Source organism: Dipodomys spectabilis, unplaced genomic scaffold (genome assembly GCF_019054845.1).
Source record: "Dipodomys spectabilis isolate Male_0828 unplaced genomic scaffold, ASM1905484v1 ptg000228l, whole genome shotgun sequence".
NCBI classification, from domain to species: Eukaryota; Metazoa; Chordata; class Mammalia; order Rodentia; family Heteromyidae; genus Dipodomys; species Dipodomys spectabilis.
In genome coordinates, this window is record NW_024870905.1 from 10,472,976 (window position 1) to 10,491,662 (window position 18,687).

Here is an 18,687-nt window from a genome sequence, read left to right on the forward strand (position 1 = left end):
TTTGGTGGTTCATTGGAAATAAGAGTCTCACAGACTTTCCTGCCTTGGGTTGGCTTTGAACCATGATCCTCAGATCTCAGCCTCTTGAGTCTCTGGGATGACAGGTGTGAGCCACAATGCCTGGCTGGAGGGGGGGGGGGGGGGAGGTGAGCCATGCAGTGTTCAGGAGACCCCGGAAAAGAACCAGATCTTGGGGTACCCTGGGAAAGGTCCTGTTGCTCATACTCCCTTCCCTGGTTAGTTTTCCGTATTTATTTATTTATTTTTTGCTTAAAGGGCCACGAGGAGTGTCCGTGAGTGTGAACCACAGTCCCGCTCTGGGGGTGCGTGAAGGTGACACCCCTGTGCAGACAGAAGTCTGGAGGGGGGCTTTAGGCCCCTGCAGGCTCCTCAGATCCGGATATGGAAAGTGCTGGAAAGAGAGAGAAAGGACAGAGGTCATGGGCAGGGCTGAAGGCTCATCAGAAAAGGAGCTGCTAGTTAGTAGTGTAGGTGTGGTTCAAGTGGTAGAACGCCCACCTGTGTGAAAGCTAGGATGCTATGCCCACATCCTGAGTTCAAGCCCCAGTATCAGCACAAAAAAACAACAAAAGCAAGGCCAGGTGCCAGTGGCTCACACCTGTCATCCCAGCTACTCAGGAGACTGAGATCTGAGGATCCTGGTTCGAGGCCAGCCTGGGCAAGAAAAGAAAACTGGAAGTGGTGTTGTGGCTCAAAGTGGTAGAGCACTAGCCTTGAGCAGAAGAGCTCAGGGACAGCGCCCAGGCCCTGCGTTCAAGCCCCATGACTGACCAAAATAAATAAATAAATAAAATCCACAACAACCAGCCCTGGCTGGCTTTGAACCGCGATCCTCAGATCTCAGCCTCCTGACCAGCTGGGATGACAGGTGTGAGCCATCAGTGCCCAGCCACGCACAAGGCCACAGCGGGAGGGGAGCTGGGCCTAGAACCTGCTTGTCTGCTTCCTGACCTGCCCATCAGGGCCTATGGAGGTCCCATGGGCCCACACCATCCATCCCTGCTGCCCCCCCCCCTGCCCCCCCGGCTCGCGTGGGCGCCCCCTGCTGGCGGCACCTGAGGAAGTCAGGCGCCTTGGCGATCATGTCCTCGAAGTCCGCGAAGCCCAGCTTGCCGTCCCCATCCAGATCCGCCTCCTCGATGACCTTGTCGCACACCAGCACCACCTCGTCCTCGTCCAGCTCTGACTTGGTGAGCCGGGCCAGCGTCAGCTCCAGGTCCTCTTTGCAGATGAAGTTGTCCGTGTTAAAGTCTGCGGGGCACAGGAAGGGCTGTGGAGGAATTCACCCCTCTCCCAGGAAGCCCTGAATTGCCTCTCTCCTCCTGGCTGGACACCCTGGTCACCCCAACAGACGCTGGAGCCCCCCAGAGCATCTCCAGGCACACACTGGGGAGACAGGATCCCTGTGCCCAGCTGGAGGGGGCCAAAGGGACAGATACTGAACACACAAATGTGCCCCAACTGCCAGACACGGAGGCTTACACCTGTGATCCAATCCCTCAGAAGGCTCAGGGTAGAAGGATCATGGTTCAAGGTTAGCCAGAGGTGGGGGGAGTTTGCCAGACCCTATTTTGAAAGGTAACCAGCAAAAACAAGACTGGAAGGTATGGCTTAGAGCATAAGAGCACCACGCTTAAGGTCCTGAGTTCAAGGCATTAGGACTGACCAAAAATACACAACAAACAAATATCCTCCAGAACCACTGAATGTAAAACCACAGGCTAAGCTAGTTTCAAACTGGAGGCTCTCTGTGAATGTCAGGCCCTGGTCAGATGGCCCCTAGAGCTAAAATCTAGAAAAACCAAGTTCTAGAGCAGAATTTGGACTGGGCCTCTTTTGACTTTAAGGTCCATGTTTTCCAAACTGCAGGCCTTGAGTCCAACATGTAGTGCACGATAGCACATGCATCATGCAAATGGCAAACACAATTTCATCTGCCAATGCAAAAGCCGCCTGTCGGAGCGGTTCATGCCTATAATCGCTGCTCCTTGGGAAGCAGATCTAGAGGACAGTGGGTTTGAGGCCATCCTAGGCAAAACAAAACGACAAAACAAAAATATATCAAGCTGAGCCTGGAATCCTAAGCGTGAAGGGAGTGGAAATAGGAGGATCCTGGTCCAAGCCAGTGTGGATGTAAAGATGAGATCTTATTTCCAAAATAACCAAAAAGGTTGGGGACATGGCTCAGATTGTAGAGTGTCTGCCCTAGCAAGCAAAAAGATCTGAGTTCAAATTTCAGTACAGAAAATAGTCCTGTCAGGAGATGAAAAAACCACAAGGCTACAATCTCTGTACACACACAGAGCAGGAAGCGTGGTTTGGTTTTGAGCACCACCTCAGCAGGACACAGCACAGTGGTTTGGAGGGTCGGGGAGGATGGGCCCAGTCCTGGGGTGTGAATCAGGACCTGGAGACTGTCCCTGAGCCACAGCTCCACTTCTGACTTTTTTCCTTGGTGGCTCATTGGAGATGACTCTCAAGGACTTTCTTGCCTGGGTTGGCTTTCTATCCTGATCCTTACATCTCAGCCTCCTGAGTAGCTGGGATTACAGGCGTGAACTCAACCACAGAATCTACCTGAGGAGTCTTCTGCTTGGGTGGCCTTTCCTTCCTTTCAAGTTTCTGTTGAAGCCTCCACCCTCCCCTACTCCGCCCCCCCCAAGTCTTTCTAGATGTAAAGCCCCTCCCCCCATGACCAGAAGTGGTGCTGTGAGTGCCCTCCTCTTCTTCCTTTAGTGTTTAAGCCCCGCCCCCTCACATGGGCCCTTGGATGGGTCCACACCAGAGATGGAGAAAGTGGGAAGGGCAAGACCCTGTCCAGCTACATCTTTGGTCAGTGCTTGACCTAGAACCCATGTCCTGAGGAGACTGACACCCTTGCCACCCTGGGAAGGCCTCCAGGGTAGGTAAGAGGAGAGGGGATTCTCTGGACATACTAGCTCGACGGCCACCTAGATTCTTCTGTCCATTCAATAAGAGGAAACGGGTCCCTTTGGTACTCTGTGCTTCCCTTTGGGGAAGACAGCAGTCCCTCCTGACACCAACGGGTCCTGGATGTAGGGAGCTACAAGCCATGAGTCCAGGGCTCACAGAGAACGGACAGGCAAGTGCTGCCTGGTATGGTGTACGGATGTTTCTAGAACAAAATTGCTTTGAAATAAAACATGACACTTTCCAAATGAAAAGACAGCCCTGCATGGCCTTGGTATCTCCTCCCTAACTCAAAGGTTTTCCCAAAGGTGTTGAGGATGACAGGTTCTTTTCTTTTCTTTTTTGTCAGTCATGGGGCTTGAACTCTGGGCCTGGGCACTGTCTTTGAGCTCTTTAGCTCAAGATGAGGGCTTTACCATTTGAGCTACAGCGCCACTTCCGGTTTTCTGATGGTTCACTGGAGATATGAGTCTCATGGTCTTCTCCTGCCCGGGCTGGCTTTGAACTACAATCCTCAGATCTCAGCCTCCTGAGTAGCTAGGATTACAGGTGTGAGCCATTGGTGCCCGGCTCTTTTTTCTTTTCATTTGTTGGTTGTGGGGTTTGAACTCATGGCCTAGGTGCTTTCCCTGAAGTCTTTTTCTCAAGGCTAGCACTCTACCATTTTGAGCTACATACAGCTCCATTTCCGGTTTTCTGGTGTTTAATTGGAGATAAGAGTCTCACAGGCTTTCCTGCCTGGGCTGGCTTTGAACTACAATACTCAGATCTCAGCCCCCTGAGTAGCTGGGATTACAGGCATGAGCCACCAGTGCCTGGCCAGAGGTTTGTTGTTGTGGGAGTCTTCTGGTCCAGGATAGGTGTCAGCCCAAACTAGGGCCCTGCTGTCCGCATCCAAAGACCCTCAAAAGGTGATACGGGGTCTTGGAGATCAGGCCCAGGCTGGTAGGCAGGTGGACTTTGGAGCCAGTCTTCTTTGGCCATGGAGAGTCAATTGCTTAGCGCCCTCTGGTGACCAGGGAGAGAAGAGGCAGGAGGGCTGAACTGGAGAAACCAGCCTGCCTATGGTTTATGGGAAGGAGGTTTGGGAAGGGGAGAGGGGGCAGGCCTTGGTCCCTGACCTTATCACCAATGCCCAGGTCCCCAGAATCTGGCCTACAGATTCTTCAAGTTCACTTTTTTCCCCCCTGGTGGTTTTTGTTTTTGTTTTTGTGTTTTGGTTGTGGGCCTTGAACCCAGGGCCTGGGTGCTATCCCTGAGCCTTTTCAACTCAAGGCTAGCAATCTGCCACTTTTAAGCCACAGCACCACTTCTGGTAGGCTAACTGGAGATGAAAGTTTCATGAACTTTCCTGGCTGGGCTGGTTTTGAACCGCAATCCTTAGATCTCAGCCTCCTGAGTAGCTATAATTACAGGCATGAACCACCGGAGCCTGGCTTTGGGTTTTTTGTTGTTTGTTTGTTTTAATTGGTGCCAGTTCTTAGACTGGCACTGTCCCTTAGCTTTTTCTATCAAAGCTGGAGTTCAACCATTTGAGCCACAGGTTCCACTGCCAGCTTTTTGTTGATTCATTGGAGATTAAAAAGTCTCACAGACTTTTCCTGCCCAGGCTGGTTTCAACTTGCCATCAGCCTTCTGAGTAGCCGGGATTATAGGTGTGAGCTACGGATGCCTGTCTCCCTACCGTAAATCTTGAAGGCGTAGCTTGCTTTGAGCTCCCGGGGTGCCGACTCGCACAGCACAGAGAACATGTCCACGAAGTCATTAAAGGTGAGGTTGCCATCGCCCTCCTCAGAAAAGGACTCCACGATCCTCTCTTTGAAGGGGTTTTCCTGGGGGAGATCAATGTCACCATCACCATCACCCAAATACCATGCAGATGGAGAGCCAGGTGCATGCACACTTGGCCTTGGTCAGGCCACCTGAATCTCCCAAGCCTCAGTTTCTCTATCTATAAAGGGAGAATATTAATGTCCCCTACTTAACTCGTTTGGTTTCCTTCCTTCCTTCCTTCCTTCCTTGCTTTCTCTTTTTCTTTTCTTTTCTCTCTTTGTTTACTTTTGTGTGCCAGTCTTGGGACTTGAACTCAAGGCCTAACCCTTGAAGGTTTTTTTTTTCTTTTCTCAAGGTTAGTGCTCTAACACTTCTGGCTTTTTTTGGTGGCTAACTGGAGATGAGAATCTTAGGGCCTTTCCTGCCTAGGAAGGCTTCAAACTGAGATCCTCAGATCTCAGCTTCCTGAGTTGCTGGGATTACAGGCCTGATTGCTGACACCCAGACTGCAGTATGTAAGAAACCCATAACATATGCAGATGGACAGTGGGCACCTAGCCCGTGCGTGGGCTGAGCTCACTTTACAAGTCCAGATCCTACACAGGCGTCCTCAATAGGGGGAGCAGGAGATCAGGGTATGTTCAAGGCTAGGCTGGGAATGGCTGGCTGCTCTAGGCTTGTCTGCTGCTGAGTCCCGGGCCCCGCCCCTGCGCCAGGCCCCGCCCCCAGCTCACAGACCACACCCCAGGCTTGCCCCTGACCCAAGCCCCACCCCTCGCCAGGCCCCGCCCCGTGCCAGGCTCCTCCCTGCACCACCCCGGCCCCGCCCCTAGCCCCGCCTTCACCTACCCGGAGCTCCGGCATCTGGATGATGAGGCTCATGGGCACGTGGACGATGGGGCTCTTCCTGTAGTCCATGGGGACGAGGTTGGGGGCCAGCTCATAGAACCGGGCGTGGAGTCTTCCAGAGAAGCAGAGGAGCACACTGAGCCTTGAGCTCCCAGAGACCCATGTCACCCTGCCTGAGCCTCTGAAAACCATCCTCGGCCAGGACCTGATGTGTGCCATTCACACCTTCATTACCCCTGGCCCTGGGGCCTGGGGCCAAGTCCACTCTCCCCTTCCTGGGCTTTCCTAAGGGTCTTTGTGTGTGTGTGTGAGAGAGAGAGACAGACAGACAGAGCAGAGAGACAGCTAGAGGCTTGAACTCACGCTCTCCCTTCACTTTTTTGCTCCAGGCTGGTGCTCTACCACTTGAGCCATCCCTCCACTTCCGGCTTTTTGCTGGCTAATTGGAGCTCAGAGTCAGATTTGTCTCCTCCCAGCTGGCTTCAAACCTCCATCTCAGCCTCCTGAGCAGCTGGGCTGACAGGCGTGAGCCACAAGGGTCAGGTGCCCACAGCCTTCCTTTGGCCCAGTCACCCCACCCTTGGGTTCCTCCAACTCTGGGTGTTTAGCTGAGTGTTAAACTGCCATCGTCCGAGTGGCTCACCTGGCTCCAGGCCCGGGCTCGTGCTCTCTGGGAAAGTCACAGTGAGAAGAAAGCCACCATGAGAGGTAGATGTTAGCTGCCCATTGAGGCTCAAGGGTTAAGGGCATGTTAGCAGGGACAAGACTTGAACCCAGGACTTCCATTTTCTCCCTGTAAGCCCAGGAGCCTGGAGGAAGAACACCTCATCTCCTATTTCAGAGCCTGTCTGAGGCAAATAGAATTTTTTTTGGGTCGGTCATGAGACTTGAACTCAAGGCCTGGGCACTCTCCTTGAGCTCTTTTGCTCAAAACTAGTGCTCTACCACTTAAGCCACAGCACCACTTCCAGTTTTCTGGTGGTTTATTGGAGATAAGAGTCTCATGAACTTTGCTTCCTGGGCTAACTTTGAACCACGATCCTCAGATCTCAGCCTCCTGAGTAACTAGGATGACAGGTGTGAATCATTAGTGTCTGGCAAATAGAATTTTAAAAGGGGGGGGGGGGCTGGGAAGGTGGCTCAGTGGTAGAGCGCTTGCCTCACATGCATGAGGCCCTGAGTTCAACTCCTCAGCACCACATAAGCAGAAAAAGCTGGAAGTGGCTCTGTAGCTCAAGTGGTAGGGCACTAGCCTTGAGCTGAAAAGCCGAGGACAGCTCCCAGGTCCAGAGTTCAAGCCCCACAATCGACCAGAAAAAAAAAAGAAAAGCTCAAAGCACATGTTCCTTGTAAAAAGGACCAGAAATCACGGAGAAGCTCCTGGAAACAGCTGGAGGCAAGAAATCTCCAGCTTCCTGCACTGTGGGTAGAAGCTAGTCAGGAAATACCCAGGAGGGAGGATCTAGCCCCGTTGTACCACAAGTGGGCGCCCAAGAGCTTCCTCTCTTCTTACTTCCTGCATGGAGGAAAAATCTTGCCCTTAAAGCAATTGGTAATTCATACACAATTGACAGACTCATTGTTTTCCTTTCCATCCCTGCCTTCTTTCCTTTCCTCCTTCCTTCCTCTCTCCCTCCCTTCCTCCTTCCCTTCCTTCCTTTCTCTTTCTTTTTTTTTGTGTTAGTGCTTAAACACAGGGCCTGAGTGCTATCCTTAAGCTTTTTCACTTAAGACTGGTGCTCTACCATTTGAGTCACTTCTGGCTTTGTGTGTGTGTGTGTGTGTGTGTGTGTGTGCGCGTGTGCGCACACACACAAACACCATCCTAGTGCTTGAATTCAGAGCCTGAGCACTGTCCCTGAGGGCTTTTTTTTTTTTTTTTTTTTTGCTCGAGGCTGGCACTCTACCACTTGAGCCACAGCTCCACTTCTAGGTTTTTGGTGATTCATTGGAGGTAAGAGTCTCACAGATAAGGAATGACATTGATCAAGATATGTTGTGTTCATAAACTGCATTGTTAAATGGCAGCTCCTTTGTACAACTAGTTAAAGGTAATTTAAAAAATTTTTTAAAGTCTCATAGACTTCCCTGCCTGGGCTGCTTTTGAACCTGGATCCTCAGATCTTGGCCTCCTGAGAAGCTAAGATTACAAGTGTGAGTCACAGGCTTATTTCTGGCTTAAAATTAAAAAAAAAAAATCTGGCTTTTTGATGGTTGCTTGGAGATGAGTCTCAGAGACTTTTCTAACTGGCCTGGCCTTAGACCAAGATCCTTATAGCTCAGCCTCCTGAGTAGCTGGGATTACAGGCATGAACGCTGGTTAAGTCCCCGGCAGAGAACAGAGGGGCTGTAAACAGGATGTGCGGCTGGGTGGGGCCTGCTGAGACTCAGCTGGGGAATAATAAGAGAGGGGTGCGATTACATTTTCCCAGGGAGAGGGGACAGGAGAGGGGGTGTGGACAGGGGGCAGGGTTGAGGGCTGAGGGGCAGGGGCAGGGCTGAGGGGGATAGGGGCGGGGCCAGGGGCGCGGGGCGGGGCTTTGTGGGCGGGGCGGGGGCAGGGCCGATGCTGGCACAGGGGCGGTGCAGAGGGTGGGGCCAGGGTCGCGGGGCGGGGCCGAGGCGGGCACGGGGCCTTGTGGGCGGGGCCAGGGACGCGGGGCGGGGCCGAGGCGGGCACGGGGCGGGGAGGGCAGAGCGCTGGCCCCGCCGCCCGTCCCCGGTGGTGTCACTGACCCACTGCCTGGCAGCGGCCCGGAGCTGTAACGCAGAGCCCCGCGCTCGGGTTTCCGCCTCGCCATCTGGTCTGTGCTCGGGGTGCAGCTTACCAAAGACATCCGCCAGGGTGGGGGGGCACGGCGGCCTGGGAGAGGGCACCCCCCGGGGGACGGGCGGAGCCGGCCTTGAGGCTGACCCACGCACCGCTGCCACCCTGACCCTGGCTCGGCCTCGCAGCGGGGACGGGGTGCGGGGAGTGGGGAGGGCCACGCCCCCCCTGGCTGCCCTTCCCTGAGGGTGGGCTGTGGCCGGCCCCAGCAGCCCTTCCTCCGGTGTGATCACTGTCCCTGGTCCTGACGTCCCCCGGGGCTGTGTGACGGCTCCCATGAGGCTTTGCACACACACACACACACACACACACACACACACACACACACCCATGATTGATTGGGGTCCCTAAGGTGCGATGAGCAAGAGGCAGGACCTCAATGCACGAGGGATACAACAGGCAGCGCCAGGCAGAAATGGGGCGTCGAGGGACAGAACGGGCTGGGCCGAGCAGAAGTGGGGGTGTCCAGCTGCCTTGGGGGGGCCTTCACCCACTTGGAAGGCCTCAGGCTTTTGGCCTTTGCACTGGTACTGATCTCCCCAGGCTGGGGTGCTGGGCTGGGTCCCAGTGGCTCACACCTTACATCCTAGCTACTCAGGAGGCTGGGGTCTGAGGATCGCCATTTGAAGTGCAAAAGGCAGGAAAGTTCATGAAACTCTTCATCTCCAGTGAGCCACCAAAAAGCCAGAAGTGGAGCTGTGGCTCAACTGGTAGAGCACCAGCCTTGATGAACAACAAGTAAAGGAGCAGTGTCTAGGCCCTGGGTTCAAGGTCTAGCATTGGTACAAAAAAATAAATAAAAAAAGAGGGGGGACTAGTGGCTCACACCTGTCATCCTAGCTACTAAGAAGGCTGAGATCTGAGGATCATGGTTGGCACCCAGCCCAAGCAGGCAAGTCTGTGAGACTCTTGTCTCCAATTAACCACCAGAAAACTGGAAGTGGCGCTGTGGCTCAAGTGGTAGAGTGCTTGCCTTGAGCTGGAGAGCTGAGGGACAGCGCCCAGGCCCAGAGTTCAAGCCCCATGACCAACAAAAATAAATAAAATAACAAAGGCTGGAGTGCTAAAGCCTTCAGAACTGGGCAGGCTGGGTCTGTGGGGAGCCAGGACCCTTCCTTGAGTATTCTTGCCTTTCTGCAATCCCCTGCTTATTTCTCAATGGGCCAGGGATACCCCAAAATGTGTCACAGTGTTTCAGTGGCTTGCAGGGATGAGTGGAGGGCTGGGGGAGCAGGTCCATGTCCTTGTCTCCATGACCCTCCAATCTTTCACCCACAGGCTTTTTTTGAGGCTTCACCAGTAACAGGCAGCATGGCAGAGACCCAACTCAGGTGGGGTGACCTGAGGACCCACACCCCCACAAAGCCTGAGTTGGGAGTGAAGGGAAGTGCAGAGAGTTGGCGGGTTACCACAGGAAGTGTGGGAGCTGATCTGGACCAGGCATGGCGATGCTGTGGGTACAGGAACTGACAAAGGCCATAGTGGGCATAGTATGGGCTGTGGTGAGGACACACAGCCTGGCTTGGCATCTACAAAAGTGGGGGTTTAGGGTGTTAGGAGCTCCCCCAAGTATGGTAAGGGGGGAGAGGGAGTTGTGTCGAGAGACCTAAAAGTTCAGGGGGGCTACCAGAAGGCCAGGGTGACCGCTCTGTGGCCACTTTTCTCAGTGGAAGTGCCACCTTTGTACACTCAGGTACTGTCCCAGCTAGTGGCATCATGCTTTGGGGTTCCCCCACTTTCCAGAAGGCCAAACCTTGTAGAAGGCTACAGAGCTGGGAGGTGGGATTCGAAACCAGGGTCTGAGGCCAGGCCTGTGTGTGTGTGGGGGGGGGGGGGGTTCTGCTCCTCACCCTACCTCTCCTCAGTGGGTAGAAGTGAAGTGTCTCTCACTGTGGTGAGGGGACAGGGCAAGGACAGACCAGAGCCCAGCTCTCTGGGGATTCTGTGCCAGGTTCTAGGCCCAGCCTGGCCATCGATCCTCAGGGAAAGTGATCCTGAGAATTCGCTGGCTTTTAGCGTCACCTGACACCCTGCGTGGAAGGGGCCCCTTGGGGCAGCTTTCCTAGCATTCTGTGATCCCTGCTCACTGGCTGTGGCTGGGGCTCTGAGGAAGAGGGGGGGGGGAGGGCTGGGGGGCTTGGGTGTGTCCTGGCCTCATTCCCCCCTTCCATCTTTCCTGTCCAGGACCCCGCTCCCATACCCCTTAAGAGCAATTGGCAAATGGAGAAGGAAGAGAACATGTAAGACAGCTCAGGAAAGACATCAGGGCCTCAAGCCACATGGCCCTGAGGGTCCCCTAGCCTAACAGACAGGGGCAGCGGGCCCCACAGCTCAGAGGAACAGCAAGGGACCTGCAGCCAGGCCAGGCCTCCAGATCCTGGGTGTGTGACTTAGCCAAGGTGCTAAGCCCTATCTGGAAAAGTGGACAAGAAGATCTTTATTATTGTTTTTAATGTGTCAGGACTGGGGCTTGAACTCATGGCCTCATGCTCTTGCTTAGCTTTTTCCCTCAAGGCTGGCACTCTACCTACCTACTACCTGAGCCACACATCCTCCACTTCTAGCTTGCTGGTGGTTCACTGGAGGTAAGAGTCTCACAGACTTTCCTGTCTGGGCTGGCTTTGGACTGTGATCTTCCTGTCTCAGCTTCCTGAGTAGCTGGGATTACAGGCGTGAGCTTGATAACTAGATCATCTTGTGACAAGGCCGCAGTGAGGCCCTAATGAAAATGTGCCTTAGCTCTCTACCTTGGTCCAGCCCATAATAAGCAGATGTGGAGGGGGGAGGGGAGGAAGAGGAGAGAAGAGAAGAAGAAAGGGACATTCTTGAGCCTACACAGCCATCCGGGGAGCAGCTGGTCCCTGGACTTGACTCCGATGGCTCTTCTTCAACTCTGGCACCCATAGCCAGGGCACATGGGGTCCCCAGCCTCACCCCTGCCACAGCCCCAAAGAAGTAGACAGAGAGCCATACTTACTTGAGGATGTCCTTCTTATTGAAGAACGTGCAGTCCTGGGAAGGAAAAACACACAAGAGCCTAAGTGAGGGCTGGGAAGGTGGCTCAGTGGTAGAGCGCTTGCCTTGCATGCATGAGGCCCTGGGTTCGATTCCTCAGCACCACATAAACAGAAAAAGCTGGAAGTGGTGCTGTGGCTCCAGTGGTAGAGTGCTAGCCTTGAACTGAAGAGCTGAGGGACAGCGCCCAGGCCCACAGTTCAAGCCTCATGACTGACAAAGAGAGAGAGAGAGAGAGAGCCTAAGTGATCCCAACTTCCTAGCTTGCTTCCTTCCTCTCTCCCTCTCTCCCCTCCTTCCATCCTCAGGGCCCCACTGGACAGCCCTGGTCTGGGGGGACTGGGGAGATAGGAGAGACCCAGCTACCCCTCCCTTGGGGGACCAATGATTCTAATGGATCCAGACAATGCCTCCAGTACTAGCCCTGGGAACCCGATGCACCCTTGGGGCTCAGGGGAGAGAAGGGGAGTCATAGATGGATGCAGCAGATGTGAGAGCTGGTGAGATAGACCTTGGGAAAACAGGGGCAGGCAGGAGGCAATTCCACTGTCTTCAGGGAGGCCCCACAGGGTGTGAACCAGTACAGGCACTGAAGATGGGGTTGTGAGCAGGCATGCAATGTACAGTGAGTCCTGAGTGGCCCAGAGCACATCTTGTGGCTGATATGTCCAGCCATATGGGCAGAGGAATCACCAGCAATGCCTGGCTTCTGAAACCACAGGAATGACAGATCAGGTGACCACAGCCAGGCTCACACCTGCAATCCCAGCTACTCAAGAAGCTGAGATCAGCAGATCACAATTGGAAGTCAGCCAGGGCAGGAGAGTCCATGAGACCTTTACCTCCAGTGAACCAGTAAAAAGTCTGGAAGTGAGGCTAGAACTGGTGGCTCACACCTGTCATCCTAGCTACTCAAAAGGTTGAGATCTGAGGATCCCAGTTCAAGGTCAACCTGGGCAGGAAAGTCCAGGAGACTCTTATCTCCAATAAACTACTCAGAAAAAGCCAGAAGTGGTGCTCTGGCTCAGCAAAAGAAGCATAGAGACAGTGCTGAGACCCAGAGTTCAAGCCCCAGGACAAGCAAAAAAAAAAAAAAGCCAGAAGTAGGGGTGTGATGCAAGTGGGAGTGTGCCAGCCTCGAATGTAAAAGCTAAGGGACAGAGTCAAGGTCCTGAGTTCAAGTCCCAGTACTGGCACAAAAATTAAAAAGGAGCATATAAGTTCACACCTACAGGGAAGGAGGAAGGGACTGGAGGAATGGATGAAATGGATGAAGTGAACACAGCAGAGAGGAAGAGGAGGGACAGCAGCTGGTATAATGTCTGGATAGAGAGATAGGAGGCCAGGTGGGCCTAGGGTGGCGAACGCATGTGGTTTCTAGGCCATTGGATCATAGACTCTCCTTAGAAGGTCTATCTGTGTGTGTGTGTGTGTGTGTGTGTGTGTGTGTGTGTGTGTGTGTGTGTGTGTGTGTGTGCCCGTGTGCATGCGTGCCAATCCTGGGGCTTAAACTCAGGGCCTGGGCACTGTCCCTGAGCTTTTGTGCTCAAACCTAGTACTCTACCACTTGAGCCACAGCACCACTTCAGTTTTTTGAGTAGTTTATTAGAGATAAGAATCTTGTGCACTTTTCTACCCAGGCTAGCTTTGAACCAGGATTCTCATATGTCAGCCACCTGAGAAGCTAGGATTAAAGGTGTGAACTATCAGCAACCTGTAAAAGATCTTTTAAAAAAATTTTATGCCAGTACTGGGGCTTGAACTCAAGGCCTCATGCTCTTGCTTAGCTTTTCCCCTCAAGACTGGCATGCTGCTACTTGAGCCATATCTCCACTTCTGCCTTTTTGGAGACAAGAGTCTCAAGGACTTTCCTGCCTGGCTGACTTTGAACCATGATCTTCAGATCTCAGTCTCCTGTGTAGCTAGGACAACAGGTATGAGCTACCAATGCCCAGCCGGCCTGTCTAGCTAAATGACTTACACTGTCCGTCGACTGGCCATTTCAGAGTAAGTAAAAATTGAAAAACAAAACAAAACACTGGAGCTGGGCACTGGTGACTCATACCTATCATCCTAGCTACTCAGGAGGCAGAGATCTGAGGATCATATTTTGAAGCCAATCAGGGCAGGAAAATCGACTCTTATCTCCAATAAACTACTCAGAAAAAGCCAGAAGTGGCTCAAGTGGTAGAGTGCTAGCCTTGAGCAAACGAAGTACAGGGACAGCGCCCAGTTCCTGAGTTCAAGCCCCAGGACTGGTAAAAAAGTAAATTCATAAACCCACTGGAGTCTTGGATGATGGCTATAAGACAGGGCCTGGGAGAGAAGCTGGGAGATGCAAAGCGGCCAGCACTTGCTAAGATGAATGCCGGCCTGTGAAGGGCTTTCCTGCTCATCCCCACCATTCAGTTACTCTGCCCTTGGCCTTCGCAGAGCGCAGAGTCCCAGGCCTCCTGCTCTGGTGGGCAAATGGCCACAGCACAGCCTTTCAGACAGACAGCCTGGCTCTAGAGAATCTGAAAGGCGCTGGCCACTAGGGTGATTGGATTTCATGACCAAAGAGGATTGCATGGGGCAGCTAGGGTTTCCCTGGGTGGAACAGGGGAGGGGTGGAAGTTTCTAGGCCCTGTGTAGCCCAATGAGGTTTTCCTTCTGAGCCACCTGATATGCCATAGACTGCGGAGGGCTCTCTTCTAGGGGTGGGGCTCAACTTTTTCCTTCCTTCCTTCCTTCCTTCCTTCCTCCCTCCCTCCCTCCCTCCCTCCCTCTCTCTCTCTCTCTCTTTCTGTGTGCCAGTTCTGGGGCTTGAACTCACACCACAGGTGCTCTTCCTGAGGTTATATTTATTTTTATTTTTTTGCTCAAGGCTGGCTCTCTACCCCTTGAGCCACAGTCCCATTTCCAGCTTCTTTTGATGGTTCATTGGAGATAAGAGTTTCATGGGGCTGGGAATGTGGCTTAGTGGAAGAGTGCTTGCCTAGCATTCATGAAGCCCTGGGTTTGTTTTATTTTTTGTGTTTTTGGTTGTGGGGCCTGAACTCTGGGCCTGAGCACTGTCCCTCACCAATTCAGCCCAAGGCTAGTGCTCTATTTGAGCCACAGCACCACTTCTGGCTTTTTCTGCTTATGTGATGCTGAGGAATCAAACCCAGGGCCTCATGTATGCAAGGCGAGCGCTCTATCACTGAGCCAGCTTCTCAGCCTGAAGCCCTGGGTTTGATTCCTCAGTACCACATAAACAAAAAAAGCTGGAAGTAGCACTGTGGATCAAGTGGTAGAGTGCTAGCCTAAAGCAAAAGACAGTGCCCAGGCCCTGAGTTCAAGCCCCAAGATTTGGTGGTGCTGTGGCTCAAATGGTAGAGAGCTAGGCTTGAGCTGAAGAGCTCAGGGACAGCACCCTGAGTTCAAGCCACATGACCGACCAAAAAAAAAGTTTCATGGACTCTACTGTCTGAGCTGGCTTTGAGCCATGATCTTTAGATCTCAGCCTCCTGAGTAGCTAGGATGACAGGTGTAAGCTACTGACACAAATGTGGCCTGTACGTAGATTACTTTCAAAGGAAAAAATAAAATAATATCAGCCAGGTGCTGGTGGCTCACATCTATAATCCTAGCTACTCAGAAGGCTGAGATCTGAAGATTGTGGTTCAAACCCAGCCTGAGCAGGAAAGTTCATGAGACTCTTTTCTTTTCTTTTGTTGGTTGTGGGGCTTGAACTCTGGGCCTGGGCACTGTCCCTCAAGTCTTCATTTCAAGGCGAGTGCTCTACCACTTGAGGCACTTCCAGTTTTCTAGTGGTTAATTGGAGATAAGAGTCTCACAGACATTCCTGCCAGGGCTGGCTTTGAACTGTGATCCTCAGATCTCAGCCTCCTGAGTAGCTAGGATTACGGGCATGAGCCACCGGCACCTGTGAGACTCTTACCTCCAATGAACCACCAGAAAACTGGAAGTTTCTGTGGCTCAAAGTGGTAGAGTGCTAGCCTTGAGCACAAAAGCTCAGGTACAGTACACAGGCCCCAAGTTCAAGCCCCATGACCAAAAAAAAAAAAAAAAAAAAGTCTGTGACTGGAGGCTGGGCAAGAAGTTGGACTTCTGTTTCCTGGGGTTTATGGAGGCCAGGAAAGAGGGTGGAGGGAGTGTGGAACTCCAGGTAAGAAGCAAGAGAGAGCTGGGAAGGTGGCTCAGTGGTAGAAAGCTTGCCTTGCATGCATGAGGCCCTGAGTTCCATTCCTCAGCACCACAGAAGCAGAAAAAGCCGGAAATGGTGCTGTGGCTCAAGTGGTAGAGTGCTAGGCTTGAGCTGAAGAGCTGAGGGACAGCGCCCAGGCCCAGAGTTCAAGCCCCACAACTGACCAAAAAACAAAACGAAACAAAACAACCAAGAAGCAAGAGAGACTGAGTCGCAGGGCTTGTGTTTTGAGTGTGGGTGGTAACTGGGGCTTGAATTCAGGGCCTTGAGGTCTTCCTTGACTTTCACACACAAGGCTGGCACTCTACCACTTGAGCCTCACTTCAGCCTCCCACTGGGCTTGCTCTTAACTACAAAGGTGGTCTGGGAGCAGCAGCTGGAAAGACGGATGGTGTAAGCAGTTGTGGAAAAAGTGGAGGAGGCCTGTTAGGGGGTCTGGGAAAGGGATGAATGACTTAGAGGAATTGTCTGCACAGAAGTCTAATTGCAGGGATCATTGACACCAGGAACAGCTGGAGAGTCCCGGATAGCTTGGGGGAGCCCCCGCCCATCCAGGCCTCACTGGCCATGGCTGGAGAGCCACAGGGAAGGGGATGTGGGGTTCTTAGGTTTCCTGGCTCTTATTTCTCCCACCCTGCCTGGCACAGTCTAGCCAGGATCGGAACTCAATGCTGAGACAGGCTCTGTCCAAACGGTAACCCAATGCCGGGCTTGTCTGAAGGGAGACCCAGGCTCTTTCCCACTGCCAGGCCACTCCTCCCCGCTGGGTATGGACCATTTATCCATGCCTTCCTCTAAGCTTTTATCCAAGCTGTCCCCTCTGCCTGGAGTGGATCCTTTCACGTCATCGTGGGCAAAATCCTGTCGCTATCTTCTAGGACCACTCAAGCTTGTGTGGTCTTTGAACCTTCCTGTCAAGGCAGGAGTCTCCTTCCAGCCCATGTGTGCCCTTCCCTAGAACGCACCTGTCACCTGCTTATACTACTTGGGCCTCACGCCACCCAATAGTCAGATCCATGCCAAGCAAAGGGGATCTTTGTCCCACTCCTGCCCCTGCCCCCACCTCTAAGCCCAAGAGAAGAAAATAATAATAAAAATAATAATAAAGAAATTTAGCCAGGTACTGGTGGCTTACGCCTGTCACCCTAACTACTCAGGAGGCTAAGATCTGAGGAGGATCACAATTCAAAGCCAGCATTGGCGGGAAAATCTGTGAGACTCTTATCTCCAGTGAACCACCAAAAAACAAAACAAACAAACAAAAAGCCAGAAGTGGAGCTCTAGCCTTGGGGAAAAAAACAAAACAAAAAATCAGGGACTGCACCTAGACCCTGAGTTCAAGAAGTAAATCCACATCCCTGCCAAAAAAAAAAAAAATTGACAGGAAAAAACAAACAAACACCTGGTCTAGCATCATCCCAAATGATTGGGGACAAATCTTGGAGCACCATTCAAATTCTATGTGAATCTCACATAGGGAAGGTACTGAATGGCTCCTTAGTGTCTGTTTATTCGCCTGTAAAGTGGGTTTAATAATCCACTTCAAGAGACTGCACAATGTCCTTTTCCTTCATACCAACCTAAGTATACATGAAGGGGACAGACAGGTAGCTACTGTGTCCCTGTCTTCTAATCTAGGAACAGGTGACAAAATAGGTCTGCCTGGGGGATTCAGAGGGTGTGTGTGTGTGAGAGAGAGAGAGAGAGAGAGACAGAGAGACAGAGAGACAGAGACAGAGACAGAGACAGAGAGAGTGCATCTGTGCTAGTACTGGGGCTTGAACTCAGGGCCCAGACGCTGTCTCTTCGCTTTGTTGCTAAAAACTAGTGCTCTATCACTTAAATCACAGCTCCCCTTCTGGCTTTTTTGGTGGTTAACTGGAGATAAGAGTCTCATGGACTTCCCTGCCAGGGATGGCTTTGAACTACAATCCTCAGTTCTGTCTCCTGAGTAGCTAAGACCACAGGCTTGAGCCCTCAGGCCTGGCCTGAGAGTTGGATCTTGAAGGATGAGGGTGATCAAGGTGGAAAGCAGGGAAGAGGCACTCCAGGCCATGGAAACTTTGGGGGATGGGCAACGGCAGGAGAAAGAAAGAGCTTGGGTAGTGCAGTGGGGGGCGGGGGAATGGTTCAGAGGTGGCCCAAGACGTGAGGGGACCCAGGCTCCAGGGCCTGGACAACCACTTCAGCAACCCAGAAAGGTCTGGGGCCAGGAGTTGCTGCTGGGGTGCAGAGAGGATTTTAAAAGTTGGCTTGCACGCATAGAACCTGGCTTCTTGCTCCAATTATTTCTGTCCTGGAGCAAAGGGAAGATGCCCTAACGGGATACCTCTAATTTAAGACCTGATTGGGGCGGGGGGCGATGCACCCCCTGCAGCCCTTCCTGGGATGGAGCCGAGACTATTGGCACTGAAGTGGGGTAAGGGCCGCCCGGGGTGCCCAGAAACCCCGAGAAGAGAGGACAAGTGACCGAGGTGGCCACGACAGAATCTTCCATCCGGAAGACACTCTCGTTCCCAAGTGGAGAAACAGAGGCTCCGGGGCGGGAATCACCGGCCCAAGGTCAAGGCTGGGCGCCGCGGGCAGAGGAAGGGTTTGAACCCAGGTGACTGGCTTCCAGGGAGGCCTGTGGAGGAGACGCCAGGGCGGCGGGGCTCACCTGGTAGTTGTCCAGCTGCTCCTCCGTGAAGATGGTCTGCTTATTCCCCATGGCGACGGCCGCGCGGTGGCTCGCCTGCCCGGGCCGCCGCCTCCCATCAGCCGCCCCGGGAGCCCGGAGCCCCGCGGCCCGCGGCCTTGGCCAGCTCCGCGGCGGGTAGCATCCCCGGGGGCCGCCGCGCCGCGCCGCGCCCCGCCCCGCCGCGCCCCGCCCCGCCGCGCCCCGCCCCGCCCCGCCCCGCCCCGCCCCGCCGCGCCGCGCCCCGCCGCGCCCCGCCCCGCCCCGCCGCGCCCCGCCCCGCCGCGCCCCGCCCCGCCCCGCCCCGCCCCGCCGCGCCCCGCCCCGCCCCGCCCCGCCGCGCCCCGCCCCGCCGCGCCCCGCCCCGCCCCGCCCCGCCCCGCCCCGCCGCGCCCCGCCCCG

At 53.7% G+C, this 18,687-nt stretch overlaps 1 protein-coding gene across 1 annotated transcript; it reads right to left on the minus strand.

Moving 5' to 3' along the window:
- Positions 1 to 327: 327 nt before the first annotated feature.
- Cib2 (calcium and integrin binding family member 2) lies at positions 328 to 18,384 on the minus strand. Its single transcript, XM_042697749.1, has 6 exons — positions 18,268 to 18,384; positions 11,379 to 11,413; positions 5,575 to 5,686; positions 4,637 to 4,784; positions 1,077 to 1,272; positions 328 to 412 (listed from the first exon to the last, which is right to left on the minus strand). Exons 1-6 carry the CDS (start codon positions 18,316 to 18,318, stop codon positions 391 to 393), a joined length of 564 nt encoding a protein of 187 aa, XP_042553683.1. The 5' UTR covers positions 18,319 to 18,384; the 3' UTR covers positions 328 to 390.
- Positions 18,385 to 18,687: the final 303 nt, after the last annotated feature.